This window comes from Muntiacus reevesi, chromosome 6 (assembly GCF_963930625.1).
Source record: "Muntiacus reevesi chromosome 6, mMunRee1.1, whole genome shotgun sequence".
Classification (NCBI taxonomy): domain Eukaryota; kingdom Metazoa; phylum Chordata; class Mammalia; order Artiodactyla; family Cervidae; genus Muntiacus; species Muntiacus reevesi.
Genome location: NC_089254.1, coordinates 64,452,724 through 64,480,316, shown reverse-complemented (window position 1 = coordinate 64,480,316; position 27,593 = coordinate 64,452,724). Strand labels below are relative to the sequence as shown.

Sequence of the window (27,593 nt, the reverse complement as noted above, 5' to 3'; positions counted from 1 at the left end):
ATTAACTTGGGACCATGAGACAAAGAGGAAGAAAATGACCAAGATCTCAGATGGCACAAACATCCTGGGCCACTGAAGAAGAACAATAAGCTAAATCTAGAATTCTTTAGTGCTCAGATATCTGTTACCAGCAGCCAAGCAGGCAACAGAGGATGAGAGAGGATGAGACGGTTGGATGGCATCACCAACTCAATGGACATAAGTTTGAGCAAACTCAGGGAGATAGTGAAGGACAGGGAAGCCTGGCATGCTACAGTTCATGGGGTGGCAGAGAGTTGGACACGACTTAATGGCTGAACAACAACAAATGTGATTCTAAGCCACATAGGCCTCAAATTAGGTCCTATTTGTACAAATGAGCAAAGACAGTACCCACATCTGCAGAGTGCACAGCTCAGAGACAGAGAATTCTCAGATATATGACAGCAACAATACACAGGGTCGAGTGGATATCTTCCGGGGTGATTCCGGGAAGGTCAACTTGCCTGAGGGTCCTGTCACCATCAGTTCACTCTGATCCTAAGTCACCTCCCGACTGGTCCCCTGCAGCTGAGAATTCAGTCTGATGTGGACATGGACTGGGCCTAGTGACATCCATCGTTTGAATGGGTTTTAAGGGACCTAGCTCCTCATTTTGGTTCTCCACTAATGGCTTTTGGTCCTGGACCAGCCTTCCTTGGCTGAGAGCCAGCCAGCTGGTCACACATCCCTAGGTACCAGCCACTGCTCTGGGCCCTAGGAAACAACAGTGCACTTGGCTGTGTGTCCCCACCCTCCATGAGCTTACATGCTGGTAAAGGGAGCCAGTAAATAAGCAAATACATAAATAATAATTCCAGTAGAGGTAAGTTCTACACAAAATTGAACTGGGTAATGTGACAGAATGAGGAGGACATGCAGGTTGCTGTACTATCTGAGGTGGAGTGAGAAAGCCTCGGGACAGCTGTAACTTGAATGATAATGAGACAGGGATGGGACAATCTAGAGAAGTAACTATGGGCAGGGTCGAGGGGAACTCTGTACTATAATCACACAAGTTTTCTGTAAATCTAAAATGGCTGTAAAAATCATGATGCAATTTTTAAAAAAATCTAAAGAGGAACATAGGTGGAAGGAGCAAAAGCAAAGAGCTTGAGGCACGAAGGACACTAGTGTGTTGAAAGGAGGGGACATGAGCGTGGTTGCAGTGTGGTTGCAGCGTGGTTAGCACACAGGAGGAAAGGACACGGGATCTGAGAAGCAGCAGGAGTAGGACGTGGTGAGACTTGTAAGCATCATAAAGCATTTGGATATTCTCTTGTTGGAAAGGGGATGCTGATAAGCAAGGGGGCTTGATATGATTGATACTTTGGAAAGATCATGCTTGCTGCTGCAGAGGACAAGCTTTAGGGAGCAGAAGAACTGACACGGAGGCAAGGAGACCAGTTAGGAGTCTGCAGCATTGGATGACAGTGGCCTGGAGTCTATGCTCTCAGGCTCCTCCCTGAATGCAGTAAAGAACTAGTTACACTTAATGAATCGCATCCTTCCTAGTGTACCTGAAAGAAAAGTGAAAGTGTTAGTTGCTCAGTCACATCCAACTCTCTGTGACCCCATGAACTGTAGCCTGCCAGGCTCCTCTGTCCATGGAATTCTCCAGGCAAGAATACTAGAGTGAGTTGCCATTTCCTCCTCCATGGGATCTTCCAAACCCAGGTCTCTTCCATTGCAGGCAGATTCTTCACTGTCTGAGCCACCAGGGAAGCCACTTTTAATGAATCGCATCCTTCACTGTGTACGTAGAGCCTACTATACTATATATTACATAAAAACTGGGAGTCTTGAATCTTAGACTTCACTTCTAATGCCTAAATAAGTAAAAAAAAAAAAATTTACCCACAGCCCTGATACTTCTTATATATAAAACATCATTAGAAAATAAAGTCCTTTGACTTTAGAAGCTCTTTTAGCTTAGATTGTGATCTTTTAAAAGCAGCTACTTGAGATTTGTTTACAATGGCAGAAAGCAGAATTTAACAGAACAATGGGGTGATACTGCCCCCAAGGTGGTGAAAATTTAATCTCCAGTAGGGTTGAGGAACCTCACTCTTTATATATAAAGCACACATAAGCATACAGTACAGAAACAAAGACACAGCATATTCATGGTATTAAAATTCACGGGTGAAAGGAATAGGAGAGAATGTCAAAAATGGTTCTGAGAAGGGGCTTCATGAAAAAAGGGCTGAGAAACACAGATTCACATGAACACCTCATCCAAAACAAAATTCAGACCGAACCCCCATGGTCACTCTCTATCGCCTTACCCTGCTTTCCTTCCCAGCACTTACCCCTACCTAACATGACCCACACCATACTATGGTGGTGGTTTATCTGGGTCTCCCAAATAGAATGTAGGGTCCAAGAGACACAGGCTCTGTTCACGGTTGTGTCCACAGCACTTAGAACAGGCACATGGGAGGTGAGGTTGAAAGCAGACTGTTGGATCAGATGTTCCCAAAGGTTCCCTCTCCTGTAAAGTTCTCTGATTCTAAAATACCTTTAATAGCACTGTTAGCCACAAAGCATCATTTTTTGATCTACCCCAGGAGGCCATTCCATGCATAGCAAAATCATCTCATAAGAATGTGGTCCCCTTTATGACCCCCTCTGCCCAGGACCAGCTGTGTTTTAGAAAGTCTTTGGTATATTTATCAAAGCAGCTCCTCGGTCAGAAACGTCAGTGTAATAGAATCTCCTGCTGCATCAGGTGATGATGAACTGATGACAGGATTTCTGAAATTATCAGCAAGATATGGACCTTTATGACTCACATTCAGCCTCTACTTGTCAAAAGAGAGATCTTGAATTGTCTAGGAGTCTTTCTCGGAGAAGGAAAAGTTCTTGAGCTATCTATATACCACAATAGGCACAGAACCAAAGCATTTTTTGAACTGGGAGAAACCTCAGAAATTATCCACTCCTGCAGCAGAGTACAGTTTCAGCTCTCAAAGTTCAAGTTGAAATTCTGGTTACTTTCTAGTGAGTGACAATGGGCAGGTTTTTAACCACCCTGAGGCTCAGCTTCTTCATCTATTAACTGGCAATAACAGGTGCATGCCACAGGTGAATTAATTCATGAACGCACTCAGAACAGCAGCAATGCATAGGGCCCTATAGCATTCAACAAATATTATCCATTCTCACTATAATCAACTTTGTGATTTTCACTTTTGTTAAAACTTAAAAAAAAAAAATCCTTTAAAGAAAGATTTACCCAAAAGTTCTACATGTGGGGGAGAAAAACCACTAGGGAGTTCTATAGAAATTTGAGAGCCCCAAGTAGCACTCGGAGAAGGCCAGTGATTAAGCCTAAGGCACTTATTTTACTCCCCAATAAATGGAGACTCAAAGTTGAAGTGACCGGTCAAAGTCACACTAGGAACCCCATCTCAACTACTGACCCTCTTGCCCAGTGTTATCCGGTGCCTCCTCATTTTGCAGAAAGGCCAGAATGTGTGTGCCAATGGAACCACACTACTGTCACAGGAATGAGAGGTCACAGGTGACATGCAGAAACCAGAGCGCACAAGACAGAGCACTTGACCTTCACTGACAATCAAGGACGTTCACCAGGTCCTGCAGCGCAAAGCAGGACGTCTCCCTGTGGAGTCCCTAATGGAGGGTTATACAGCCCCTGCTTGACTATTTCCAGAGAATCCTTTGCTTTTCCTGGTAGCCTTTGCTACTGACTAGCTCCAGAAGCCAGAATTAGAAGCAGAATGCAGCTATCTTTTATTCTTGAAGACTCTCACCATTCCTAGGACAGTCAGATGAAGATTATGGAGTCAACTTGACAAGGTCAACCTTACTTAAAGTTCAGTAATAATAATAATAAAAATAAAATCGCCCTTACAGTCATTCTGAGAGGGTCAAAAGAGATAAAGCTTTCAATTGTGTTTAACAGTCCCCAGCACATCGTTGGAGCTCAATAAATTGTAAATCCTATGAATAATTATTATAACTATCCACTCAGTAAACCACTGGACTATATGTCAGCTATTCAATGGAAAGGCTAAATTCTCAAAAGCAGATTTACTTGCTGATCTAGGGCAGGTACCAGAGAGTTGTCCACCCTAATTACGGTGGACAAAGTAATAGAATTGTAATACTTAGGTTCTGCTGGGGGCTACAGGTGCCAGCATTTCTGCAGCGACATGGAGTCATGCAATCAAGTTCACACCAATGGAACAGAATGGAAGACAGTTTACCCTTGAAGCCTTGGGCCATAACACATTGTATGTGCCCTGAACCATACTCTCCTTTCCTCCAACATGAACACGAAGGGTCATTCTCAGAGAAGGACCCCAGGGAACCCAACGTGTACCATAAGAAAGGGGAATAGATGTAGGATAGCAGATAAATAAGATGGAAGGAACACAATGCCCTGAATGACTATATGGAACTGAGCAGCCTGCAGGTCCACCCTTGAATCCTTATGTGAAAAAGAAGCTTCTTGGACCCTAATCTATGTGATGTTGGGCCTGTTTGTTATAATGGCTGAGTGACCCCTCACTGGGAGCAATGACTCAGCTGAAAATTTACAATTACTTTTGATCAGGTTGAAGGGTTTCCCAGGTGGTCCAGCGGTTAAGCCTCTGAGTTCCCAATGTAGGGGGCATGGTTTCCACCCCCCGCCAGGGAACTAAGATCCTGCAATGACCCCACAAGCTGCACATTGCGGCCAAAATAAATAAAGTTCAAAAAAAAAAAAAAAAAAAAGATCACAGCCACCATCTGAGAAGCAACTCAAAGGACAGGAGTTAGAAGAATATTAGAAAAAAAATATTCTTTAAATGCCCTTTAAATCTTGCAGACACAACATGAAAATTAGCCTTTACCTTTTTTCAACTCTTCTGATGTAACATAAAGTAGCCAGGGCTCCCTTGAGTTTGTAGAAAATGTCTGATTAAAGGCAAAACATGGAACTAACTCAAAACCTTTAAATTTCTATGGCTTCAAAAGTCTTTATTTCAAGGCAAAATGTGAAAGGGAAAAAAGAATGACTGTTTTTAGTAACATTTAATCTGGTCCTTGGAGCTAAAGGCTTCATGGTAGAAGATACATGTCTGGATACAATTGAGTGGATATCAGTTTAAGTTCCTACATCATAAACTTAGTGATGCTGCAGAGAGGGGACCAGAGATGAAACCATGCCTTTTGGAGGCTGAGGATTTAGTGAGGAGAAACAGAAATACCAGAATAACAATAATGGAATGCTGCCTGTAGTACCTGTCATGGCAGATAATAATAAAAGCATTATCAGCTCATATTTATTAAATGTTTAACATGTTCCAGACCCTGTGCTAGGGCTTGCCACTTACTTAACCTTCACAACAGCCCTACACGGTAGATATCGCATTTCCCACTTCACAAATGAGAAACACACACGGGAGTAAGTTGCCCCAAATCGAAGAGCGGTCCAGTCAGAGCCCGAGGCGCCCAGTACCAGGGACCCCTCCCTCAGCCACCAGGAGGTGTGATGCACAGGGGGAGCACAGGGCAAGCAGGCTCCGGACTAGCAGGCCAGCCCGTCTCCATCCTCTGTGATGCTGACTCAGAACCAGCTCTGTGTGCTGGCAAAGGGCATCACAGGAAGTGTTCTTAGCCTTCAGACCCTCGCCAAACAGCTCAGGAACTCAAGATAAGCACAGAACATTGGGCCACCCAAATTGAAGACTTTGGATTAAGTTAACTTCAGAATGGAAATGGGGTCATCCCTAATCAGGAAAGTAGATTCCCTGTTCTTTGTTAAAAATCATTTAACTGCATCTAAGTATTAATTTCTCCATGTGGAACGCTTATTCCTTCCTCACTGGGGAGTCCCAAGGTATGCCTCCCATGACCTCCGGGAGCAACTTCCTATTTATACAGTATTACAATCATTTTGGGCTTCCCTAGTGGCTCAGACAGTAAAGAATCTGCCTGCAGTGCAGGAGACCTGGGTTCAATCCCTGGGTTGGGAAGATCCCCTGGAGAAGGGAATGGCAACCCACTCCAGTGTTCCTGCCTGGAGAATTCCATGGACAGAGAAGCTTGAAGAGCTACAGGCAAAGAGTTGGACATGACTAAGCGAATAACACTTTTCTTTCACATGATCATTTTAGGGAAAATTTATGTACCTCTCTATACTAAATGTCAAATGCTTTTGGATATTTTCTATTTCTGATAAAAGATATCTGCAATAATGGATCACTGTTCACTCACATCTACCCTCCTCCCCTTAGGGAGGAATAAATTTCCTTTCCTATCAGCCCTGTGCTTGGCCATGTGACTTGATTTGGCTAAAGAAACATTACAGACATGACATGAATGTGAAGTAGTTGTTAGAAGAAGTAAAGTTACTTGCTCAGTCGTAGCTGAGACTCTGTGACCCCATAGACTATAACCCGCTAGGCTCCTCTGTCCACGGGGTTTTCCAGGCAAGAATATTGGAGTGAGCAGCCATTCCCTTCTCCAAGGGATCTTCCCAACCCAGGGATTGTACCTGCGTCTCCTGCATTGCAGGCAAATTCTTTACTATCTGAGCTATCAATAGAGGCCTTCAAATTGAGCTTCCCCGGTTTGGTGTGACACTTGCAATCCAGTGGCCACCATGGGAAAAGCATGCCCCTGGAAGCTGCTGCCCCTTCAGCCGGGTCCCCAGAACGCACACATCAGCTGCCTTAGGCCTGATCTGAGTAGCCTGAAGCTGAGCCACCCAGCTGAAGCCAGCTTCCACCAGTCAAATATTAACAGTTACCCTGTAGACCAAAGAGTATGAGAATCAGTGTTCGGCAGCTTAGTGTTGGAAGCTATGAGTTTTAGGATAGTTTGTTATGCTGCATTTTTGTGGCAGCAGCTGACTAATGCATCATCATTGGAAAGGCTCAATTATAGATACAAATACATGTATTTCTGAGCATCTCACACTCTTTATTCCCCTTGAATTATATTAACTGCACAGGCAACTTGCCACCCAAAACACACCAGTTTTCAATTACCTGAACAAGTATACTGGCATATTAGAATGTTCAGAACAGGTTCACATACCCTTAATAAAAACAAAGGTTCACTTTGACAGTGAAATGTTTACACTAGTATTTTCCCATAAAATGAAGAAGAAAAAAACAGTTAAAAAAATATCTATTTTTTCATGGTAGAGCTACATAAAATACTACCTTTCAGAATAAAAAAAAAGGAACTGATGGTGAAATAATATCTTCAAGCTCATGGTCTATATAATCTCCCTCAGTAATTTCTTGTCCTTCTGTCAATATGTTTTAAGTTACTGCTGTCAAGACCATTCTGTCCTCTCTTTACCCCACACCCTCCTTTCTGCCAACATATCCACTGAAATCTATGCAAGATTTCACAAAGCTCCAGAAGAAATTTTTTTTTTTAAATCCATAGGTTCCCAGAGTTTGAAAACTACACCAAAGATTATTTTTTTTTACTGCAACATGATTATTGATAATCCTTATGTTCACTTCCACTCCAAAATAAAATAGCAAACATTAAATGAATTCTACTAGTCAAAAGCTTTTATTTCAACATAGATTGCAAAATGTAAATAGAGCTTTTAAGTTTAAACAAAGAGCAAATTAGATCTGAAGAGATCTAGAAGTCAAATTAGGGTTTCCTAATTTCCACAGGGTTTTTAAGTGGAAATGGGATCCTTGAACTATTTGGATGCTACAAAAAGCACAGTGGAAACTATAATCATAATAAAGCTCCACAACATTCCACATCATCTTTGCGAGCTGGAATTATTTTAACTCCTTCAGGTGACACTGGTTGACATAAGTCAGCATGCTAAACCCCCTGACAACCGCTCTTATCCCACCTTCACTCTCTCCCCCCAGACACCCCCTACTCCCTTCAGGTCCCTTCCTACATGCCTCCCCCTGCCTTATCTCAAACAGGCCTCTCAGCCTCTCTCTCCAGACTCACTGTGTTTCTTCACAGCATTACGACTGTTCGAAATTATCTTACATATGTGTTTTGTCTACTTCTCCAGTGAGCACGGACTTTAATTGTGTCATACCCATATAGCTGCTACTAATAAATATGTATCAAATATAAAAATTGAGAGTTTTAGCTGCTGCTGCATGAAAATGCAAAAAAAAAAAAAAAAGCATTTAATTACTTACCAAGTCAGGTTGATTGTTGGACAAAAAACTTTCAAGATTTGGAATTCTCAGGGGAGGGAGAAGGAAAATAACTAAAGAGACCCTCAGTAATAAAAGAGCTGCAAACCACTTTTAAATTCATTTACTGATAAGTCTCACAAGCCTGGACCACTGCTTAACTGTATCAGATCCCAGCATATGTTTCGAAGGGGAAACACAGTGGAAATATATGCTACAGGACTGAAAAAGATTTCAGTCATTGTCAGATACCATTTAGGAATCAAGTATTTTAAATGTCTTCTGCAATCAGTAAACAACTCAACTATTGCCACTCAAGCCTCTAAAACAAGGCCTATCCTGGGACTTTCCTGAGAAGCTTCCAGTATTTGCATATGTGAAATTTCAAGAACTATTATTAAAGAGATGCACAGCCACTTAACAAGAACGTGGCATTTTGTCAATCCTACAGTCATGTTCTTGGATTTCTTCATAAAAGCCCTACAAATCCCCTTTCAAATCATTCACAATAAACCATCACAAAAAAATACATATAAAGCCATCTCTTGTTTTTCTATTGCTTACTTAGTACAACATGAAAAGATTGTGTTTTCTGTTTACATACCTTAATAAATCTCTCTAGACTCCCAAATTGCCTTTTCTCCCAAACAGAAAATTGTATTTATCAAAAATGGAAGTCATTTTTCTAATCACATGATCTAACATCTCAAAAAGTTAGACTCAGACAAACAATACTAAATTAAGGCTGGTATATTTTGAAACAGCAAGAATTTGTGTGTGGAATGTTTTAACAGCTCATGGATTCCGATGACCATTCAGTATGACTTATTCAAACACAAACCAAAACTCTACCAGGGAAATCGAATCTCATCAAATATCTCAAAGTAAAAATGCTTAACAGAGAACAGAAATATATAAGGTTATTTGAATTCGTCTTCTTCCACTGTATTATGAAAACAAAGAGGACATTAGAATCTGAGGACTGTGGCATTGGGAGCACCATCATGTATATAAGAAAATGGTACAATCCTATCAATATTAACATTTACAGAGGGCTTCCTGGTTGTCAGGACCTTCGAATGCATGTTTTTATTTAATCCTCATAACAGCACTCTGAGATAAATACTAATTTTTCTGATCTCACAGAAGCTGAGGTCTAGAGAAACTGAATAATTTGGCTAAGGTCACAGAGGCGGTTGCACTGGAGGCAGCACCCTGACTGCCCTCCACAGTAACGGCCCCACACAGCTCCCCCCAGAGACAATGAAGGGAACTCACTGCAGAGCTTTCTTTTCAGAATCCTGCAGTTCCAACAGCTACCATATATGTGTGGCACCTCGCTGGTTCTTGGCTGCTAAGTCGCTTCAGTCGTGTCAGATTCTTTACGACTTCAGGGACTGCGGGCCGCCAGGCTCCTCTGTCCATGGGGATTCCCCAGGCAAGAAATACTGGAATGGATTGCCATGCCCTCCTCAAAGGGATCTTCCTGACCCAGGGACCAAACCCTTGTCTCTTATGTTTCCTGCATTGGTAGGTGCGTTCTTCACCGCTAGTGCCACCTCATTATACTCTGAGATACATACTATTACTACATTTTAGAGATAAAGAAAATAAGGTACAGAGAGATTATATACCCTAATACACTTTCAGGACTAACGCTCATTTTTTTAGAATTTGGTATAAAAGAAAAATTTTAAATCACATTAAAAAAATAGTCAACCATTTCACACTCCCTTGCTGGAAAGAATGGTCTTTGAAGTTCACTCTGCATCACAGCATTCAAATGTACTCCATTATAAACACAGGGCCCATCATTACCATCTCTGTGCAATGCTGTAGTTTTCTTGCACAATGTTTTAAAACTCATCTATATTAGTTACAAACATTCAAAGGTAAATTTCACATAAAAATCTTAATTCCTAATTTCTAAAAGCAGCAGTAATAATAATAATAGAACCTGTTGACAAAGGGCCTGCACTCCAATATGGCAGAACTTGGCTGCAGGTCAGTAGCAGCTGCACTTTAAAGTGAAGCAAGATCATGGCATCCGGTCCCATCACTTCACGGCAGATAGATGGGGAAACAGTGGAAACAGTGGCTGACTTTATTTTTTTGGGCTTCAAAATCACTGCAGATGGTGATTGCAGCCATGAAATTAAAAGACGCTTACTCCTTGGAATGAAAGTTATGACCAACCTAGATAGCATTTAAAAAGCAGAAATGTTACTTTGTCAACAAAGGTCCGTCTAATCAAGGCTATGGTTTTTCCAGTAATCACGTATGGATCTGAGAGTTGGACTATAAAGAAAGCTGAGCACCAAAGAATTGATGCTTTTGAACTATGGTGTTGGAGAAGACTCTTGAGAGTCCCTTGGACTGCAAGGAGATCAAACCAGTCCATCCTAAAGGAGATCAGTTCTGAATATTCATTGAAAGGACTGATGCTGAAGCTGAAACTCCAGTACTTTGGCTACCTGATGCGAAGAGCCGACTCACTGGAAAAGACCCTGATGATGGGAAAGATTGAGGGCGGGAGGAGAAGGGGACAACAGAGGATGAGATGGTTGGATGGCATCAACGACTCAATGGACATGGGTTTGGGTAAACTCTGGGAGTTGGTGATGGACAGGGAGGCCTGGTGTGCCGCGGTTCATGGGGTCGCAAAGAGTCAGACACGACTGAGCAACTGAAATGAACTGAACTGAAGGGCTCTCCAGTCTGCCAGAGTTGCCCCTACCCCAAGTGACACTGAACTTGGTCAGTTCACTTATATGTATATTGCACCCTGAGGGCATCTGAGTTTGAGACTCTTAGGCTCCCTAGTTTGAGCATGTCTGCTCTAACTACATACCTGAGTTGGTATCACGTCTTCACATTGGCCTATATTAAATGCCTGCCTCCAGTAAAATTAAAAAGTACATCTATTAAAAAAATTACATCTATTTGAATGAAACCCCCCCAAATTTTCAGTTCTTTAAAAGTCTGATTCCTTTCTCACACTCCCTAACCTTCACAATGTTCATTATTTCATTATTTCAAAAGCCAATAGGTTCCCAACCTTGGCAACATATGCAAATCAACTTTTTGAAGCTCAGACCCAGACCACCTCTGGTCAAGCGCACCGGAAGGTCTGGGGGTGGAGCCCAGGCATCCTTATTTTTTCCAGGTTCATGCAAGTGATTCTGCTCCTGTTGAGCACTACTTACTTAAATACTACTGCTATCCAGGCGTGACTTATAAATCAATAAGATGGATTTCCACAGGTGAGAATCACTCTCATCACTTTACATGACAACATGACATAAATATTTACAGTGCTATCATCTTGTCTGGAGCGCTGCAGTCCATGGGGTTGCAGAAAGTTGGACACAACTGAGTGACTGAACTGAATAGTTTTTCCAGGTTTTGACAAAATATCATTTCTTTATTCTAACATCCAAAGTGAAAGGCACATATGACTTAACATCTCTTGACCAAAATTTTTGGTCTGATATTTGCATACTTTTCCTGCAGACCTTTTGGTGTGGGTCCCTGACAGTGCTAAAGTGAAGCCAACATATAAATGGGAGTTTCCAGCCCGAGCAGAACACTGAAACATATTAACATAAATCACATACTGTCAACCACTGGGTTGAGTTGGTGCCAAACTCCAGACCTTTCGGGTCAAAAATATTCTATCAAAAGATCTATTTGATAAAGATCTAAAATCTAAACTAGCTATAGACTACATGGGGCCGTGACACACCTGTGTGACACCTGCTGGGAGTCCTGAAGTCTCAGCCCGTAGACACACCAGCCTGTCAGATACCTCAATAAGAGATGAGCTCAACACAGACAGAGGTCCAGAAAAGTTCATCTGCAACTTCAGAGGTGATAGTCTTCCATAATATATATTTTTGTTTGATACCAGAGCGAACACGGGCATAATCTATGCTTATTATCATGATATTCAATTTACTTAACAGTAGCCTGAACAAATACGTCTCTAGAGATTCCCCTGCTTTTGCCATTTCTTATATAATTATGCCATATATTGAGAATCAGGCAGTTAAATTAGCATTCGAGAAACTTTCACTGAATGAGTTAGGCAAGAAAAGAGGGTCTTCCATTTTTAAGCTCAGATATACTCCTGCACCAGCCATCTGAGGTCTGGTGACACAGTAATGTGACCTAGAGTGTACCCTCTCTGTAAATGCCACCAGTGAAATGTCCAGCAGGGAGGGCTGGAAACACGCGCCAAGAGGCCAGGGTTCCAGCTCTTAATTCACAATGTTCATACAGCTAGGTCTGGTTAGGTATCATTGATCTAAACAAACTTTTAAAATAATTCACATGAACATGACAGTGTTTTAATTTTGAAAATCTAAAGTAAAAGAGATGCTTGTAAGTGTTAATAGTGTTAAATGGTGTTTGAAAAGAGTCCTCTACCCCCAGATAAAAAGTATCAGTAAAGGAGAGAAAACTGGTTAGCATCTTTAGACAATTCAGTAATTATAATCATTTTAGAATTGCCAAGTTACTGTTTTCATTAGTGTTACTGGGATATTCATGGATCCTCCTAACATTTTCTTAGAAGCCTCAAAACATTTCTGTTTCTACCAAAAGTAGTATCTCCCCAGCCATCCAAACACTTCCCTTTGGAAATGCAGCCACTCTGAATGTTAAGACTCTTAGGTATACAAAAGCCTTCTATTAAAATGCAAATATTTTACAAAAAGTCAGTTTATAAAGAGCAAGTACTAAGGGATATGCAGACACCAGAGAGCAAAGTTTGCCCCTCCCTCCCCTGAGCATTTTACTGGCTGTGTATATTGCATGCTGGGTTATTTGGTTTCTGTCTTGGTCTGTGTCTTGCATCAGATGGGACTAATATTTAACTTCTAGACAATGCACATAAAGCAGCTAACCAGCGCCTCACTCATGGGGCGCTTAATCCTAGTAGATATTGTTACTACTTTATGTAAATAAGATTGTCAGAACTGTCCAAGTGGAATCAGGATTCAAAATCCAGTTCTGGTCCAGCTTCACAGCCCCAGCTTTCCCCTCCAACCCCTCCAACCCCACCCCACCTCCTTTATACTAAACCTCTCAGGCAAAGAGGTGGGAGGGATGCAAGATATACTTTTGTCCTAGCATTGTTTTAGCCCTAGAATGTTCTAGGCAACCAAATATTGTAGGTAAAGCAAACAATGATACAACTAAACTTCACAATATCCTGAACCTGGAAAAGGACTAACCAAGTTCAATTTCCAAGTGTGAAAATAAAGAAATGGATTTTCTCTTCCAGTTTCCTTAATATAAATTACCCTAGACTCATTGCATAACTGGTGTCTGTGTGTGTCATAAACATATACACATAAACAAATAAATATAGAAGTCCTCACAAATGCACCACTCCAGAGATGACAAGTCTTAAAAAATGCTTTTTACCGCCAAAGGTATCTTTGAAACTTATTATTTCTATAGCGCAAGACGTTTCTCGATTGTTGTTTTCTGAAAACACTTGTTGAAGAAGCTAGAATAGCTAGAATAGTCCTTTTCCTCCAGAAAAGGACCGAGTTTCTGGGGGAGGCAAAGTACACAGGTGGTTATCATCAAGTATGATATAATAATAATAATAATAATTCTATATGCTCACAGTAGCAACATGAGCCCGCACTACAGCACAAAGAAGAAAGGACCAATTATAAAGATGCTATTTACTAAGGAAAATATTTATTTTTTAATCTTATCAAAACAAACATTCTACTCATATTTCACCAGTTAAGGTAATCAACTAATATGGTAGTATATTTAATTCCCAATTAGAAGGCAGTACTTCTAGAAAGAGATGTCTAATTCATAGCTTGCTACAATGGTGAATTAGATATTCTATGAAAATTGTTTAGAGCAGTAATGATTATCTGGTACCAAGAAACAGACGAAAGTTTTATGGGGCCTGCAGATTTACACTTTGTTTATGAAAAAAATACAACATCACAAATACAAAATGCTTAGAAAAATGATTATTTAGATTAAAAAGTTACAACAAAACCAAAATTTTAAAGCTCACCTTACCAAAACATTACAAAACCAAGATTCAGAAAAAGAACCCAGTATGTGAATCTGAAACACTGCTATAAATACTTCTTTTGGGCTGCAAACTCTGATTATTTCTCATATGACAATGATTCATACTAATATCATTTCCATAAAGCACAAACCACAAACATTTTTAATTATTGACAATTCAGAAAAGTTACTTTCAGCCTCATAGGTCCGTTTTAATGCCATATAAATTTTTTTAACTGTTGTCAAATTTGTAAACAGCTATTTCTTCCACATATGAGCCTTAAGAATTCAGGGCATTCCACATTTTCTAGTGCATTGACTAAGTTTAAATACTTTTTGTTTTGTTAACACTCAAGCAATGTTTGTTGTCACTGATGTGTGTATGTGTGTGTGTGTGTGTTCAATTGAACAGGAAACAAACACAGAATTCTCATTAAAAAAACATGGTGCATTTATAAATGTATATTTGCATTATTGGGTATATTCCTAACAGAAAGAACTTCCATATCAAATATACTTAAATAAGAACTGAATCTTTTACTTACAGTTTTATACATCTAATTAGCAGAAGAATTTTCCAGACTCACTTCTGGCTCCATACCATATTCAAACCATGTTTCCACCAGCATATGTCATGGTGTAGACTCATGCTGCAATACTAACTCACCCCTAGCATGTGGACAGACCCCAGGTGACCTGGCACCCTGGATGGCATTCCTGGGTAGTGAGTCTTACCCTAGGATGGCTAGGAATAACTTAACTAGAGAAAACTGTGAGCTGAATAAATACATTCCACTCAACCCAAACTAAAAGTGTCTGCAATTCAAATCTTCCTTAGCTGCACCTCAGAAGCACTCTCAACTCCAATGTCACCAAAGCCAAGAAGAAATGTCACAGAGGGAAGTCAGAGTGGAAAAGGGTAAGTTACCTGCAATTAAAATTTTATGCCTTACAAAATTTACAAGTTATGATGTTATCCATGAATGCATGTCTGTGTACACTGGGTAGAGGGTCCCTCCAGGCCCTTGGAAAGGTCTAGGTGGGCAGTGTATGTGCAAGCAATGTATGCAGAAACGGTAAAACATGTATTCTACAAGTGAGGGGTCCTGGTGCTTGCAATTCATGAGCTACACAATGAATTAGTCTCTGTGGTCCCCATTATTGTTCATCATTTATCTCAGTCTGTACATGTCTGATCACTCCAAATAAATTTCAATTCATTGGAAACAGGAAGTATAGTCTTAAGTACCAAAGACAGAAAATACTCAAAAATGTATGTGGTTAAAAAAAAAAAAAAAGTATGTGGTAATCCTCACTATCCACAGTGATCTAGAGAATGAATATATTATATACACACATATAAATACACATATGTATATATGTACACATATGTGTGGTGAATATACACATACATGTAAAAACATATATCATTTATATATGCATTTGTATAATGTTTTATATATACAGCATTTATCTATACATTATGTATATACATTAATTCTTATATGCATAATACCAAAGAAAGAGTGAGTCTTTTCAAGTTAACAACATGGTATCCAGATCTTGTCCCTTCAAAGAGGTTTAGCTCAGAAGAAAGTCACCATTAGAGCCTTGCAGACAAAGAACAGGGCTTCCTTGAGGAGGCCAATGGGTGAGCCAGGCCATCAGGAGACTTTTAATGCTCTCTGGTCCTGGACAGAGAGTCTGTAGTTACTGACCCAAAAGAGGCACTTTGACTCCTGCCAAAGTGGAAAGAAAGTTACTGGGAAGACTTCATTTTTAAAGAGAATATCCATTAATCTGTTCTGTGCTTGCAGCCAGACTTTAAAAAAAAAAAAAGTAGGTGAAAACTACTGCCAGATTATAGTGCTTAGTGCAAGAGGAAAACATAATTTTCTTTCAACTGATTTAGCATATTAAAGGAAAGTCTTTTAAAAAACAAACTTCTGATATTTGCAGTTTGATTTTCAAATTCTAAATAAAACAATGTTTGCTATTCCACATTTTAGCCAGATCAATATGGCTAACAGAACAAATCTATTACCCTGTCATGAAACGAAATGTATTATCTGCAATCCAGCAAGTATTTCTTCAGTAGTACCCAGGCCATGTCTGCACTGTTAAGATCAGAGGGCAAGGGTAAGGATGGGGTGGGAAAAGAAATTTAAGGACATGTAGCCTGCCAGGCTCCTCTGTCCACGGAATTCTCCAGGCAAAAATACTGCAGTGGGTTGCCATTCCCTTCCCCAGGGGAATCGTTCCAACCCAGGTCTCCCGATTCGAAGCCACCAGAGAAGCCCAGGGTACAGTTCTTATCTTTAAAGCAAAAACTGGAAGAAAGGGAGGATTTTTAAGGGCTTCAACAGCATTATGTCCTGTCTCTGGGACCTCAAACTAAATCTCAAGGCTTTTGGCTTCCAGACAGTCCTAGGAAAGCCCCTCTCAAGTGTCACCAGCCTTCTCCAGCCTGGAGGCTTCCCCTGTCATCAACGAAAGAATTGGTTTTTCTGAAAACAGCTGTCAGTTTGCACTACTAGAATTGTCAAGGAGGCAGATGTCACCAAAATACATGCACTGTAAAGGAAACTAGTTTCCAAAGAATAGGAGGCTTCTATAGAGTTAGTCAGTGGTAGGCAGAGTTTTTCTGTCTGTACATTTCAGTCACATATCAGAAAACGGACACTAAAAGAAACAATCAGAAGCTTGTGAAACTTATAAGACAGTAGGTTCCCTAGTAATGTTTTATAAAGGGTGATTTGACTGTTTTCAGGAGACAAGTGGGCAAATGGAAAAGCCACTGAAGACAGTGCTTTGGAGAATGCCATGAAGCTTTATTTACAGTGAGGGGTCCCCCACTGTGTGGTCTGTGTGCACACACACACTTCAAACTTCCCCCAACTATCTACCGGGGACCTTCTGGTGAACCACAGGAAGGAATAACAGGGCCTCTTGCCACCAAGCCACAGGGTGCAGGCAAAGAGCAGGGCAGGCAGTGACAAGCCTTTCATTCATTCGTTTACTCATTCAGTCATTCCTTCTCCCCACAGGAAAGGCCCTCGTGGGAATGCGCCCACAGGCCCAGGCACAGTGCCTCTCTCTAGTCTTACGTGTTTTTCAAAGCAGCGCAGGCCACAAGGAAAGGCCACGTTGAAGCCGCTGGCCTTGCCACCACTTCCCAGTCCACAGTGGCAACTTCTGCCGGCATCTAAAGTGCTTCTGGCCACACAGAAGTGAGAATGGCCAGAGGCCGCAACCCCAATGCTGGACTGTGGAAGGATGTCCCACTTCCTGTTCTCAATCTGTTCTAGGATGAGTCTAGTGATTTTACATAGCTGTAGGTAGACACAACCCACGTCCTACTAAACTCTAATGCACACCTTCATAGGATTCCAACATATTTATTTGGCAAACACACAAAATGGCAAGAAACTGGATGACATATATAATTGAATACTACTTAAGAAAATGAGTACACAAATTAGCTCACGTAATCCTCATCAGCTACTCCCTGGGGTAGATGCTGTTTCTATCTTCATTAGACAGCAGAGGAAACTGAAGCTCAGTGTGGTAAAGTCATTTGTTCACAGTCAAATGGCTAGTAAGTGGCAGAGGACGATATTCAAAACCAAGCAAGCTGGGCTCACTATGGAGCCCTCATATAATCTTCATCTCAAGGGTTCAGAGTTACTTTCTAACAGAGGAAACAAGCCACTTTGGTCTGGAGGGGCAGTAGGGCCAGTACAGTCTAGTTCTTCACCTGTTTGGCAGTTTGGCACAAGACCAGCTCTGCATACCTGTCTGAAATTCAAATTTCTGTTCATATTTACCAGTCATCGAAATTTAGGCAAATCAAGTAATTTTTCTATGCCTCAGTTTGCTCACCTATAAAATAGGGTAAGTGCTTGCTGCCTATCATACACTGATCTATTTAATATACAACAGTGCTGCTTTAAGAGAAAGCAAATTTTTACCAAACTGTCCTAGGAGTCAAATTCTACATGGTTGATAATGACTACCTTATTTTTCTTTCCAGAGATTTTGATATTTATTAATTAGATGGTCTACAAATCTATCCTATGAAATGAAGCAGCATGGATTTATTACCCAGGTTTTAGAGATGAGGAAACTAACAAATAGAAACTCACAACAAGAAACCTGTTGACATTCAGGGTCGAGATCCACCAAGTCATAGCTGTGGCAAGCCACTATTAGTCAATGACACCCCATCTCCTTATGGAGCCCCAACAGGAAAATCCCAATCAACAATAGCAATGCTGAAGTCCCTAACATCTGGAGAAGGTTCTAAACAACCTGCTAGTTTAGTACTATCACAAGGGTAACTGAATCCAGTAAAAGCTGTGTTTCAGTTTAAGATGTGCAGGCTACCTGGGGGCCTTTGCATTATCTGTTCCCTCTGCCTGGACATCAGTGTTCCTTGGTTGTCCTCATGGCTAACTCCTTCACTTCTATGAAGATTTTGAATCACCTATTAGCTTTACAGTAAGGCCTATCCTGACCAACCAATTAAAAATTCCAACATTTCCTCTCCCAATCCACTTTAGCCTGCTGTAACAGGACTCTTTCCATACCACTAACCAGGATACTACATAATTTACATTTTATGCTGACTATTTATTGTCTATCTCCCACCATTAGGACACAAATTCCCCAAAGGTTGGGAAATTTGTTCACCAAAATATACCAAGTGCCTAGAACTATACCTATTACAAATTAAGTGCTTGATATATATTAATACATATATAAAAAATGCAGAAATACTTTTACAAATGTACCAAATAATCACATCTAGTCAAAATGATTTCTTTCTGAGACCAAAATCCAAAAGACTTCACAGCACTGGGGCACTGGGATGCACAAAGTCCCATGAGTCTGTGACATGGCCTTCAATGCTAAATTTAGTGCTCTCGGTGTTTCTACGATTTTTAGTTACCAACTCAACTTCACCTACCTAGGATGTGCGTGTCAACAGTGTTTCTACAAACGCAAGTATATACTTACAGTAAGAAGCAAACAAATCCTGATCAGCTTTTTCCATCTCCAGGAAACAAAGCCAAGGTATGAATGAATTAATAGCGAAGCTGATGGAGAAACACTTCACAGTTGCAGGGCTGTGAAATTTCTAGGCAATTTAAGTTGGGAGGAGGGTTTTCGTTGGGGTACCCAGCTTGGACATGGAGACAGGTGCTCCAGGACTAGACCAGCAATGAAACACAAGGAAGATAACAGGACCTCAGGTAAGGCATTCCTCCAGGAGAAAGGAGGAGTGTTAAAACAGAGGAAGGGGAAATCACACTTTCTTCAGCTCTACAACCCCAAATCCTTGCTAATGGGTGTGTGCAACTGGTTAACAGCAAGAGTTGGGTGTTTATCTGTAACAGCTACTCTCAAGTTAATGCACTTAATCTGAACTAAACAATACAGTTATTATGAAAACTATGGGTCTTGTACACTAAAGGCCTTGAAAAATCTCTTATGCAAGAAATATGCCATCTTCCCATCCATAAACCGTCATCTCATTATTGCTTAAGGATTCTGACTAGTGGTTAAATGGCAGTAACTCAGAAAGGTCCTCAAGATGGACTTGCCATTAGGCACACCTCTATTGCTCCTGTGATTTCTAAATAACATGCTTCTTGAAAAAATTACAGGTAATATTATATCTTTTGATAATCTTTTCATGCATCTTTTTACTGTGGTCACTTGATGATACGAATATAGAACTGGTAAATCAGTCATTAAAAATAACAATCTCTCCCCCAAAATATACAGACAACCACAAACAATAAATTCTACTTAACACCACCTATAGTATAGAACTTTCACCAAATGCTTTGTCTGATGTATTTTCACTCAAGTCTCTTCATTGGAAGTATATTTATATGATACTCCCTACTAAAACCAGATTGTTTTTATTCTTCTTGAAATCAGTTCTTACTTCTTTTTGCATAAGGAGCTGTCTTTCAAAGTGAAAGGCTTCTCCTCATTTTAAGGTACAGAATAGTTTCAGCTTGTCTCTTCACCCAGGGAATTTTAAGTGTTTGTTCATTTTAACATTTACTTTCCCTAAAGTTTTCTGGTTTCAAACTAATTTCAAAGTATAGTAATTGTTAGCAGTGCCCCCAAATTCACTTAAGTCACAGCTATTGTTGTACATTTAACTGTTTGATATTTTCACAAAAGAAAAATATTAGCCCTTTGGAAGTGACCATCACTTAAAATTCAAATTTATAAAATTTATAGAATCTTAAAACTCTCTTAAAAATGTTTGCACATACTAAAGACAATCTCTGCAAACTTAACTGGTGATTCACCAAGATTTAGCTTCAAAATTATCTGATTACAAACCTAAACCCTCAGATAACTGTCTTTAACACATTTTAATAGATATAATTTATATCTCCTTTTAACTAGCTGTCCAAGCAGGCAGGCAATATGGAGAAATTATTACTTACATTATAGTTTATTCTAAAATAAAACTGCTAGTTAGTGAATGGGATATGCAATGACATCCCTCCCTAGGTTAGGAAACGTTATATATTTACACTATATATATATATTATTTTCTACTTATCACTGAAAGTAAGAGAAGCGACTTGAACTAACAAAATTTCCATTGTAACTTTGTATTACGGGACTTTTAGTATTATTTTAAATTGCTCATCATGAAAAATCTGATTTATTCTTTTAGCACCTTGAGTTATGCCTATTCAATCATGATGATGAATCAGCAAATATGCTCCTCCATTAAACTCCTGCTTTTAAGACCGAAGCTTGCCTAGCTTTTCTGTCACACCTTTACCAGAGGAGACGGCGAAAGCTATTACATGGATGTTTTAGAACTTCCTAAGTTTCAAAACCTGGACAATTACTCATCCAGATTATTTTTTGAAAGACGTTCCGCAGACATTTTCAATGAGTATTTCCCATTCTGGACGTCCCATCATAAACCCATTCTCAAGCAGCATTCAATGCTTATTAAGCACGCACTGTGTGCACAGAAAGCATTATACTCAGAGAAGGCGCATAAGGCTCGGCCTCATTTTATTCGTGCATAAATAGACAGCAGTAGTGATTTATTCTCTCAACTTTGTAGAAACGTGAGCAGCATCGACATGGGTGAATCCATAGCATTCACTGGGAAATGATTTTCTGGGGGCAGTTCACAGGTTCTCCGGTTTAGACAGCCTCGTTAGGGCACCACGCGGTCCCTTCACCAACCAGCCCACAGAGGACAACTCGTGGGCGCCGGCCACACCTTCCGCAGGTGGATGGATCGGCCGAGCCACACGAACCCGACTCATCTCTCCTCGGAGGGGCTCCGGATAGGAGCGTGTAAATGTGTGCAAGCTCTTGTGCGAATTAAGGACTTGTTGAAAGGCCTCGGGGTCTTGGAAAGGAAGAGAAAGTCGCAGCCCCGCAGGGCGCCCCCTCCCCCGCGGCCACGAAGTCCCCCGCGCCCCGGGCGCTGCGCAGGCCGCCGCTGCGGATCCTCGGCGCAGCAGACGCACCTCGGGCCTAGCACCATTTGAAAGGCAAATCTCAGAGTCGGGGCGCATTTAAATGCCCGACCCCGGGTCCCCGGGGGATGGCTCTCCAGCAGACGCAGCCGCAGGGGCCTCCGGGGCGGCGCGGCCCTGGGCACTGGGCGCGGCCCGCGGGCGCACCCGGGACCTCTGCCCGCAGCACCCGGGCATCCGCGCCAGGCCCGGGCAGAAGCGGGCGCCCCCAGGCCAGAGAACCCTGCCGCCGCCGTGGAGAGGGAGAGCGCCGGTCCTCCGCCCGCGGCCTCGGCTCCGGGCCCCCTCCCGGCGCACCACACCTAGCAACCGGCGCTGACAGGACGCAGTGGCGGCGGCGGCGGGAGGAGGAAGCGGAATGGCTGCCGCGGTGGAGCCACCCCCGCCCCCCCCGCTCCCACCTCCCAGCGGCTGCAGCCGCCGCCGAGCCCTGACAGCTCGAGCCCGGGCGGAAGCGGCGGGCGGCGTGCAGCGCCCGCCCCCCGCCGCCCCTGGCCGCTCCGACCACCGGGGCCAACTAACTCCGCGCCCCTGCCCAGCGCCGGCCACCCGGCCGGCCCCACCGCGCCCTCCGCCCGGCGCCCCCTCCCCCGGCGCCCGGCCCCGCCGCCGCATCTCCCCGCCGCCGAGTCCCTCCTCCCGCCGCCCCCGCCGCAGCGCAGCCCCACTCCCAAACACTTCGCCGCCGGCGCGCACGCCCCACGGAATCCCCCAGCCCGCCCGCCGCACCTCGGGGCGCCCGCCCCCTCCCCCACCCTGCTCCCCGCCTCCCCACCCCCGGCACCTCGCGCCTCCGCATCCCGCCACCCCCAAGCCCTGGGCTCGAACACACCCTCCCCGCCCCGCCGCCGCCTTCCTCGCTCCTAACCAGCCCTGGCCATTCTGGGGTTCTCGCTCGGGCAGGAGTTTCCGCGCGCCGGGCACCCCCGCCCACCCCCGGGCCATTTACCGATGTGGTTGTCCTCGATGTGCTCGATGAGGTCGGCCAGGGTGGGGAAGTGGAGTCCGCAGCCCCCGAACCGGCAGGTATTGGAGAAGAAGGAGGCGGCGGCGATGCCTGTCATGGTGCTACATCGAGAGCCCCCCTGGTGTCGGCTCAGCGAGCGCCGGGCAGGCGGGCGGAGGGAGGGAGGGAGGCAGGGTGGGGTGAGGAGAGGAGGGGCTGGGGGAGGGGGAGAGAGGCGGGGTGAGGGGAGCGGAGAGGACGGGACAGAGGGAGAGGGGGCGAGAGCGATGGAAGGATTGCGAGGAGAGACCGGGAGGCAGAGGGGAGGCGGCGGCGGCGTTGGGAGCGGCGGGGGGAGGGTGGGGGTGGGGGTGAAGCCGCCGCAGCTGGGAGGAGGGACCAGGGCGCGCGGCAACAGCTGTGCGGCCCCAACCTCCGCCCCTGGACTGAGGCCTCACCTGGGAGCGCCTGCCACCAACTTTATCTCACTCGGCCTGCCCTTCACAGTTGGTAATACATGCAATCAGTTTGGAGCCTCCTTGGTTATGTATATTACATTCCTGGTATATATACATCCATTAATTACACTTACATCCCTTCAGTGAGAACTTAGGGAGTTACCCAGGCCCCTGTCGGGGACATTTGTTTGCACCTGGCCACCTGCTAGGTTTGATACTGACATTCACAAAGGATCCAGGAAAGGTAAAGTGTGCACCTTACTCTTTAAACCTTTAAAAAAAAAAAAAAAAAGCCCATTTTCTCTAGAGGATTGTACTAATTGATTTTAATGAAGTTTCCCTCTAGGCCAGAAGAAAATCTTAGCTTTATTTAAATTTCAAAATAGAGTGCTTGATTGTCAAGTGCATTTGCCTGTGTTTTACAAGTGTACCACGTTTGTAATATTCCTTGCTCCTTTTGGGAAAACAAAAACTAAAATAATTTCATTTCCCCAAATTCCAATACCCCACTGCCCCAACTCAGATCTGCAAATTAACCCATGTGACTTCCTGGGAGCAAAACTATCATAGCAGAAAGGATACCCAATTGGTTAAGGCTAAAAGGAGTAGAAAGAGAATCAAGGGACAGATTTTCCTAAAATCTCTAAAGAGAAGAGATTTTTCCAGTCAGTCTAGATTACACCATTCTGTGAGTATTTAAACCATAATATGGACCAGTTAAGCACTTAAAGTTGGATCAGGTAGCTTCTCTGAAACCTCATTTTGCTAAGAATTAATTACCTCCTTGTCCCCACAATTTTACTGATATTTTTACCTTTAAATCTTCTGTTTTCTGATAGCACTTTTACAGGTGCCTACATGTTATCAGCAGTTTATGATCTCACAGTACATTTTTTTCATTATGGAAGTATACTGAATTTAGCATTTTTCTTTAAGGCAAATTTCACTTATCCTCTGGTGCAGATACACAAGGAAATAGTATTCCCCTCTCCATAAACTATATTCATTTCTAGTATTTTTTGTTGTAGGATTCTTGATTCTTTCACTTGAGAATTTAGAGGAAAAGCGCCACAAAACATTTTACAATCTGAGAGTCACAGTGATTGAGGGTGATGAGTGCCCTCATCCGTGGCATTTCCTCTTTTCTGGTCCCTCTCTTCTTGTCTGCCAGCTCACAGGGTAACAAACTTTTGTTGAGATGAGAGTTGGGTTGAATGAGGTTGGGGCAGTTATGTGGTTAAAGTTCAGTTTGGTGCCAAGAATGATTTCCTGGGCCCACTTGGGGGTGGAGACAGGGCCCGGGTGGGCCTGATAACGAGCCAGGGACCCAGTTGGCGGGAGACTGGAGCGAGGGCCAGACAAGGGTCTAAAGAGCAGAATTAGAATTTTGGCAGCTGTGCAGTGCATTCAGCTGCCCAATCTGGGAAGGCCTTTAGCTACAGCAGGCAGAATACACACCATACCAAGTACCACCAAGAGGGGAATGCAATGCAAATCCTTCAGCCAAAGTGATGCCACAACAGCTTCCCTCTAGAGATGCCCCCACATGAGGCAGCATTTAGGAAGTATGGAGAGCTTTGGAGAAGTAGCATCTCTGTCCTCTGGAGGAAAAACTGTCCATGTGGAATTATTAACTCAAGAGAGAGTGTGAGAGACACAGAGATAGTTCAGGCAAGAGACCTCAGAGACGGAAAATGCCAGAAATGTGCAGGTAAAAAATGAAGTAAGGAGACTGGGTTTCATGAATGTTTAAGTCTCCACTGTTTCAGTATTCCTAAAATAAAAACTTCATAGGCCAAATTTAATAAATAGAGTTTTTAAAATGGAACAAGCCAAAATAACCTATATAATTAATCAAAATGTTGACTTTTAAGATTAAATTTTGTTCTTTATCTATGGCAATCATTAATATTTTGTAAGGACTCAGTTTATTTTGCATAAAATAACCTACCCTAATTCTTCATATATGAACTGAAGCTCTGCTTATAAGACATACTGCCCATTCTATATTTTTTTTAAAATCTGCACACTCTAGGCATTTCTGGCCTTCATATTAGATACATAATCATGGTCTTTTAGATCTGGACGATGTTCTGGCCTGCAGACTCACTGATTTTGTAGATGTGGTAAACTGAGGTCAGAGGTGTAGAGTGAATTCTTTCCAAGTACACACAGCCAACTTTCCTCTCTGTGTTCTTAATGCATTCAGTAAGGCATCAATAAATAATTGAAAGACAAAAATATGGTAATACAGACAAACTTTTTAAAAAAAATGCTTTAAAACAGCATACTCACCTTTATGTATTAGTTTGGCCAAAAAGTTAATTCAGTTAATGATTACATTAACTGAAATCATTAACTTGGTGAAAATGAAATTCTTGGTGAAAATGAAAACTGCACCTTTTATTTTTACTTAAAAACAACAGACTTTTTTTGCCAATCCAGTATTAGGATTTATAAGAATGTTTGTTTCAAGGCTGTCCTTTCATATAAAGTCAGCCTAAAGGTATAAGAATATATAGAACAAACATTTCAACCTGTTGGGTCCCAGAGAAGATGATGGCTGATACTTACAAAAAATATTTGTCTACCTGATTTGAGTAGTGAAGACAGTCAAATGAAAGGGACAATGAGAGAACTGAGGAGGCAGAAAGAGATGATGGTGATTGCAGACTAGAAGTGCTCTCTGGCTTAAGACCCCTTTCTTGGAAACCATTTGCCTCTCCCCAGATCTCTGTGTCTTCTGAAGTGAAGGCTTACACAAAATGCAGGCATACAGTGGCCCCATAGCTTGGTGCTTAGCATTACAAATACTTTGGGATCCAGTAGCAATCTCCAAAATCCAGCATGGCCATTGCCCACAGGATGGGGGCAGCTGCTAAGAAAGTGTGAATCCGTTGGTCTAACAGAGCCAGCCAAAGCCATCAAAGGATTAGGTTAATTTAGGGATACACTGATCATCAAAAGCATGCACTTCCTGTGTCCTGCATGGACATCTGTTAGCACTACAAGAGTATGTCTATGAGCATTAGATCCTATTAACTCTCCATACTGCCTTCAACTCTTAAGTTTTCTGGATCATTCTTCTAAGTTCCACTTAAGGATCTTTTCAGGTTTCCTGGACGTAAATTGGCCCTTAAGGCCTTGAGACACTCCCATTACTGCCAGCACTATGTAGACTGAGTAGATCATGAACCCAGTTAGGTCTTCTTCAGCTCATGCCAGTTTGACCACTTCTGAGAATGTATGATGCTCTTCAAAGACTCAGGCTTTCAATTCTTCCAACAACCACCTTTGCCTGAACAGCATGTTTTCTTGGGTTTCCCACATTCTTCCAGGGAGGAAAATGTCTATTCCAGGTTTTCTTGTTTAATATGCATACAACCAAGTTTTCAAGTTCTTTGTACTGCTTGTATTCCCGCTCAGAAATGAATCAGCTTTATCTGCTTTTTTGGTGATTAATTCTCGTTTTGGCCCCTGGTCTCATTCTGCCTAGAATTTAGCATTAGCCTTAGAGTGAGTAACAGGGGTTCTCTAGTTGGACAACACCAGTGACTAGTCCTCATGGGTGTTACCCTGTATCTCTCTACCCTATGCTTCTGCCTTCCTGACTGTATACATAGTTATAGCATGACATTTCTAGTTTTTTGTAAGATTTCTCCAGAATAAGGTGATAAAATACCCAGCCATTGACTGTCATTCTAACTGAGCTCCTGGATTTATTCCCCTACTGCAGTCTGCCACATGCACCCAAATAATAGCTCCACACTCAACTCTGGTGAGATTTGGCCAGCCCAGTCTGAGGTTTTAAATACGGTCATGAAAGCAGCCAGCCAATCACTATTTTATTCATTCGTGACATCTTGATCAAAAATCTATGCCAGGCTCCTGTTGTACAACTCCCAAAGGTATATTTATAGAAGAACTGCCTGGATGGTGACTTCAAGATTTGTAAACCCTGGAGCCTGACCTGCCATGCAGCACATGGGGGATACAATTTGAATACGTACAGCCTCTTCTGAATGCCAAAGACTTTGCAAGTCCCCCTGAACTGTTTCCTGAAGCCTGCCTAGGGCGGCTCAGTGGACTCCACGTGTGTCCTCCTGGTTGCTCCGGTGTCTGCCATTCCCCTCCTTTCCAGCTCTGGCCACTCGGACGGTAACTCTTGTTGCTCCTGACTGTATTGGAGCCACTAAAGCACTAATGCTTGCATGAGACTGCACAGCCTTTTTGCCCGGAGATACATCTTTAGGCACCAGTGATGCTTATCCAGCAGTGCCCGGTATTGAAGATTTCCTATGCCTTCAAAGGCTTCTATCACTTTTTTTGTCCTAGCCTTTTGAGGTTTCATCAACTTCCATAAGTACAATGTTCTTCCTTTAGGACTCGGACAAGTATTGATGGAGAATGGATGAGGGGAACAAGTTGGGAA

The 27,593-nt window shown here is 42.5% G+C and overlaps 1 protein-coding gene across 1 annotated transcript in view; it reads right to left on the bottom strand.

Moving 5' to 3' along the window:
- JAZF1 (JAZF zinc finger 1) overlaps positions 1-22,938 on the bottom strand; it is a 322,163-nt gene extending 299,225 nt beyond the window's left edge. The window contains exon 1 of the mRNA XM_065939904.1: positions 22,707-22,938. Coding sequence (XP_065795976.1) covers positions 22,707-22,821 — 115 coding nt within the window. The 5' untranslated portion in view covers positions 22,822-22,938. The remainder of the gene's footprint in view (positions 1-22,706) is intronic.
- Between the last annotated feature and the right edge of the window lie 4,655 nt (positions 22,939-27,593).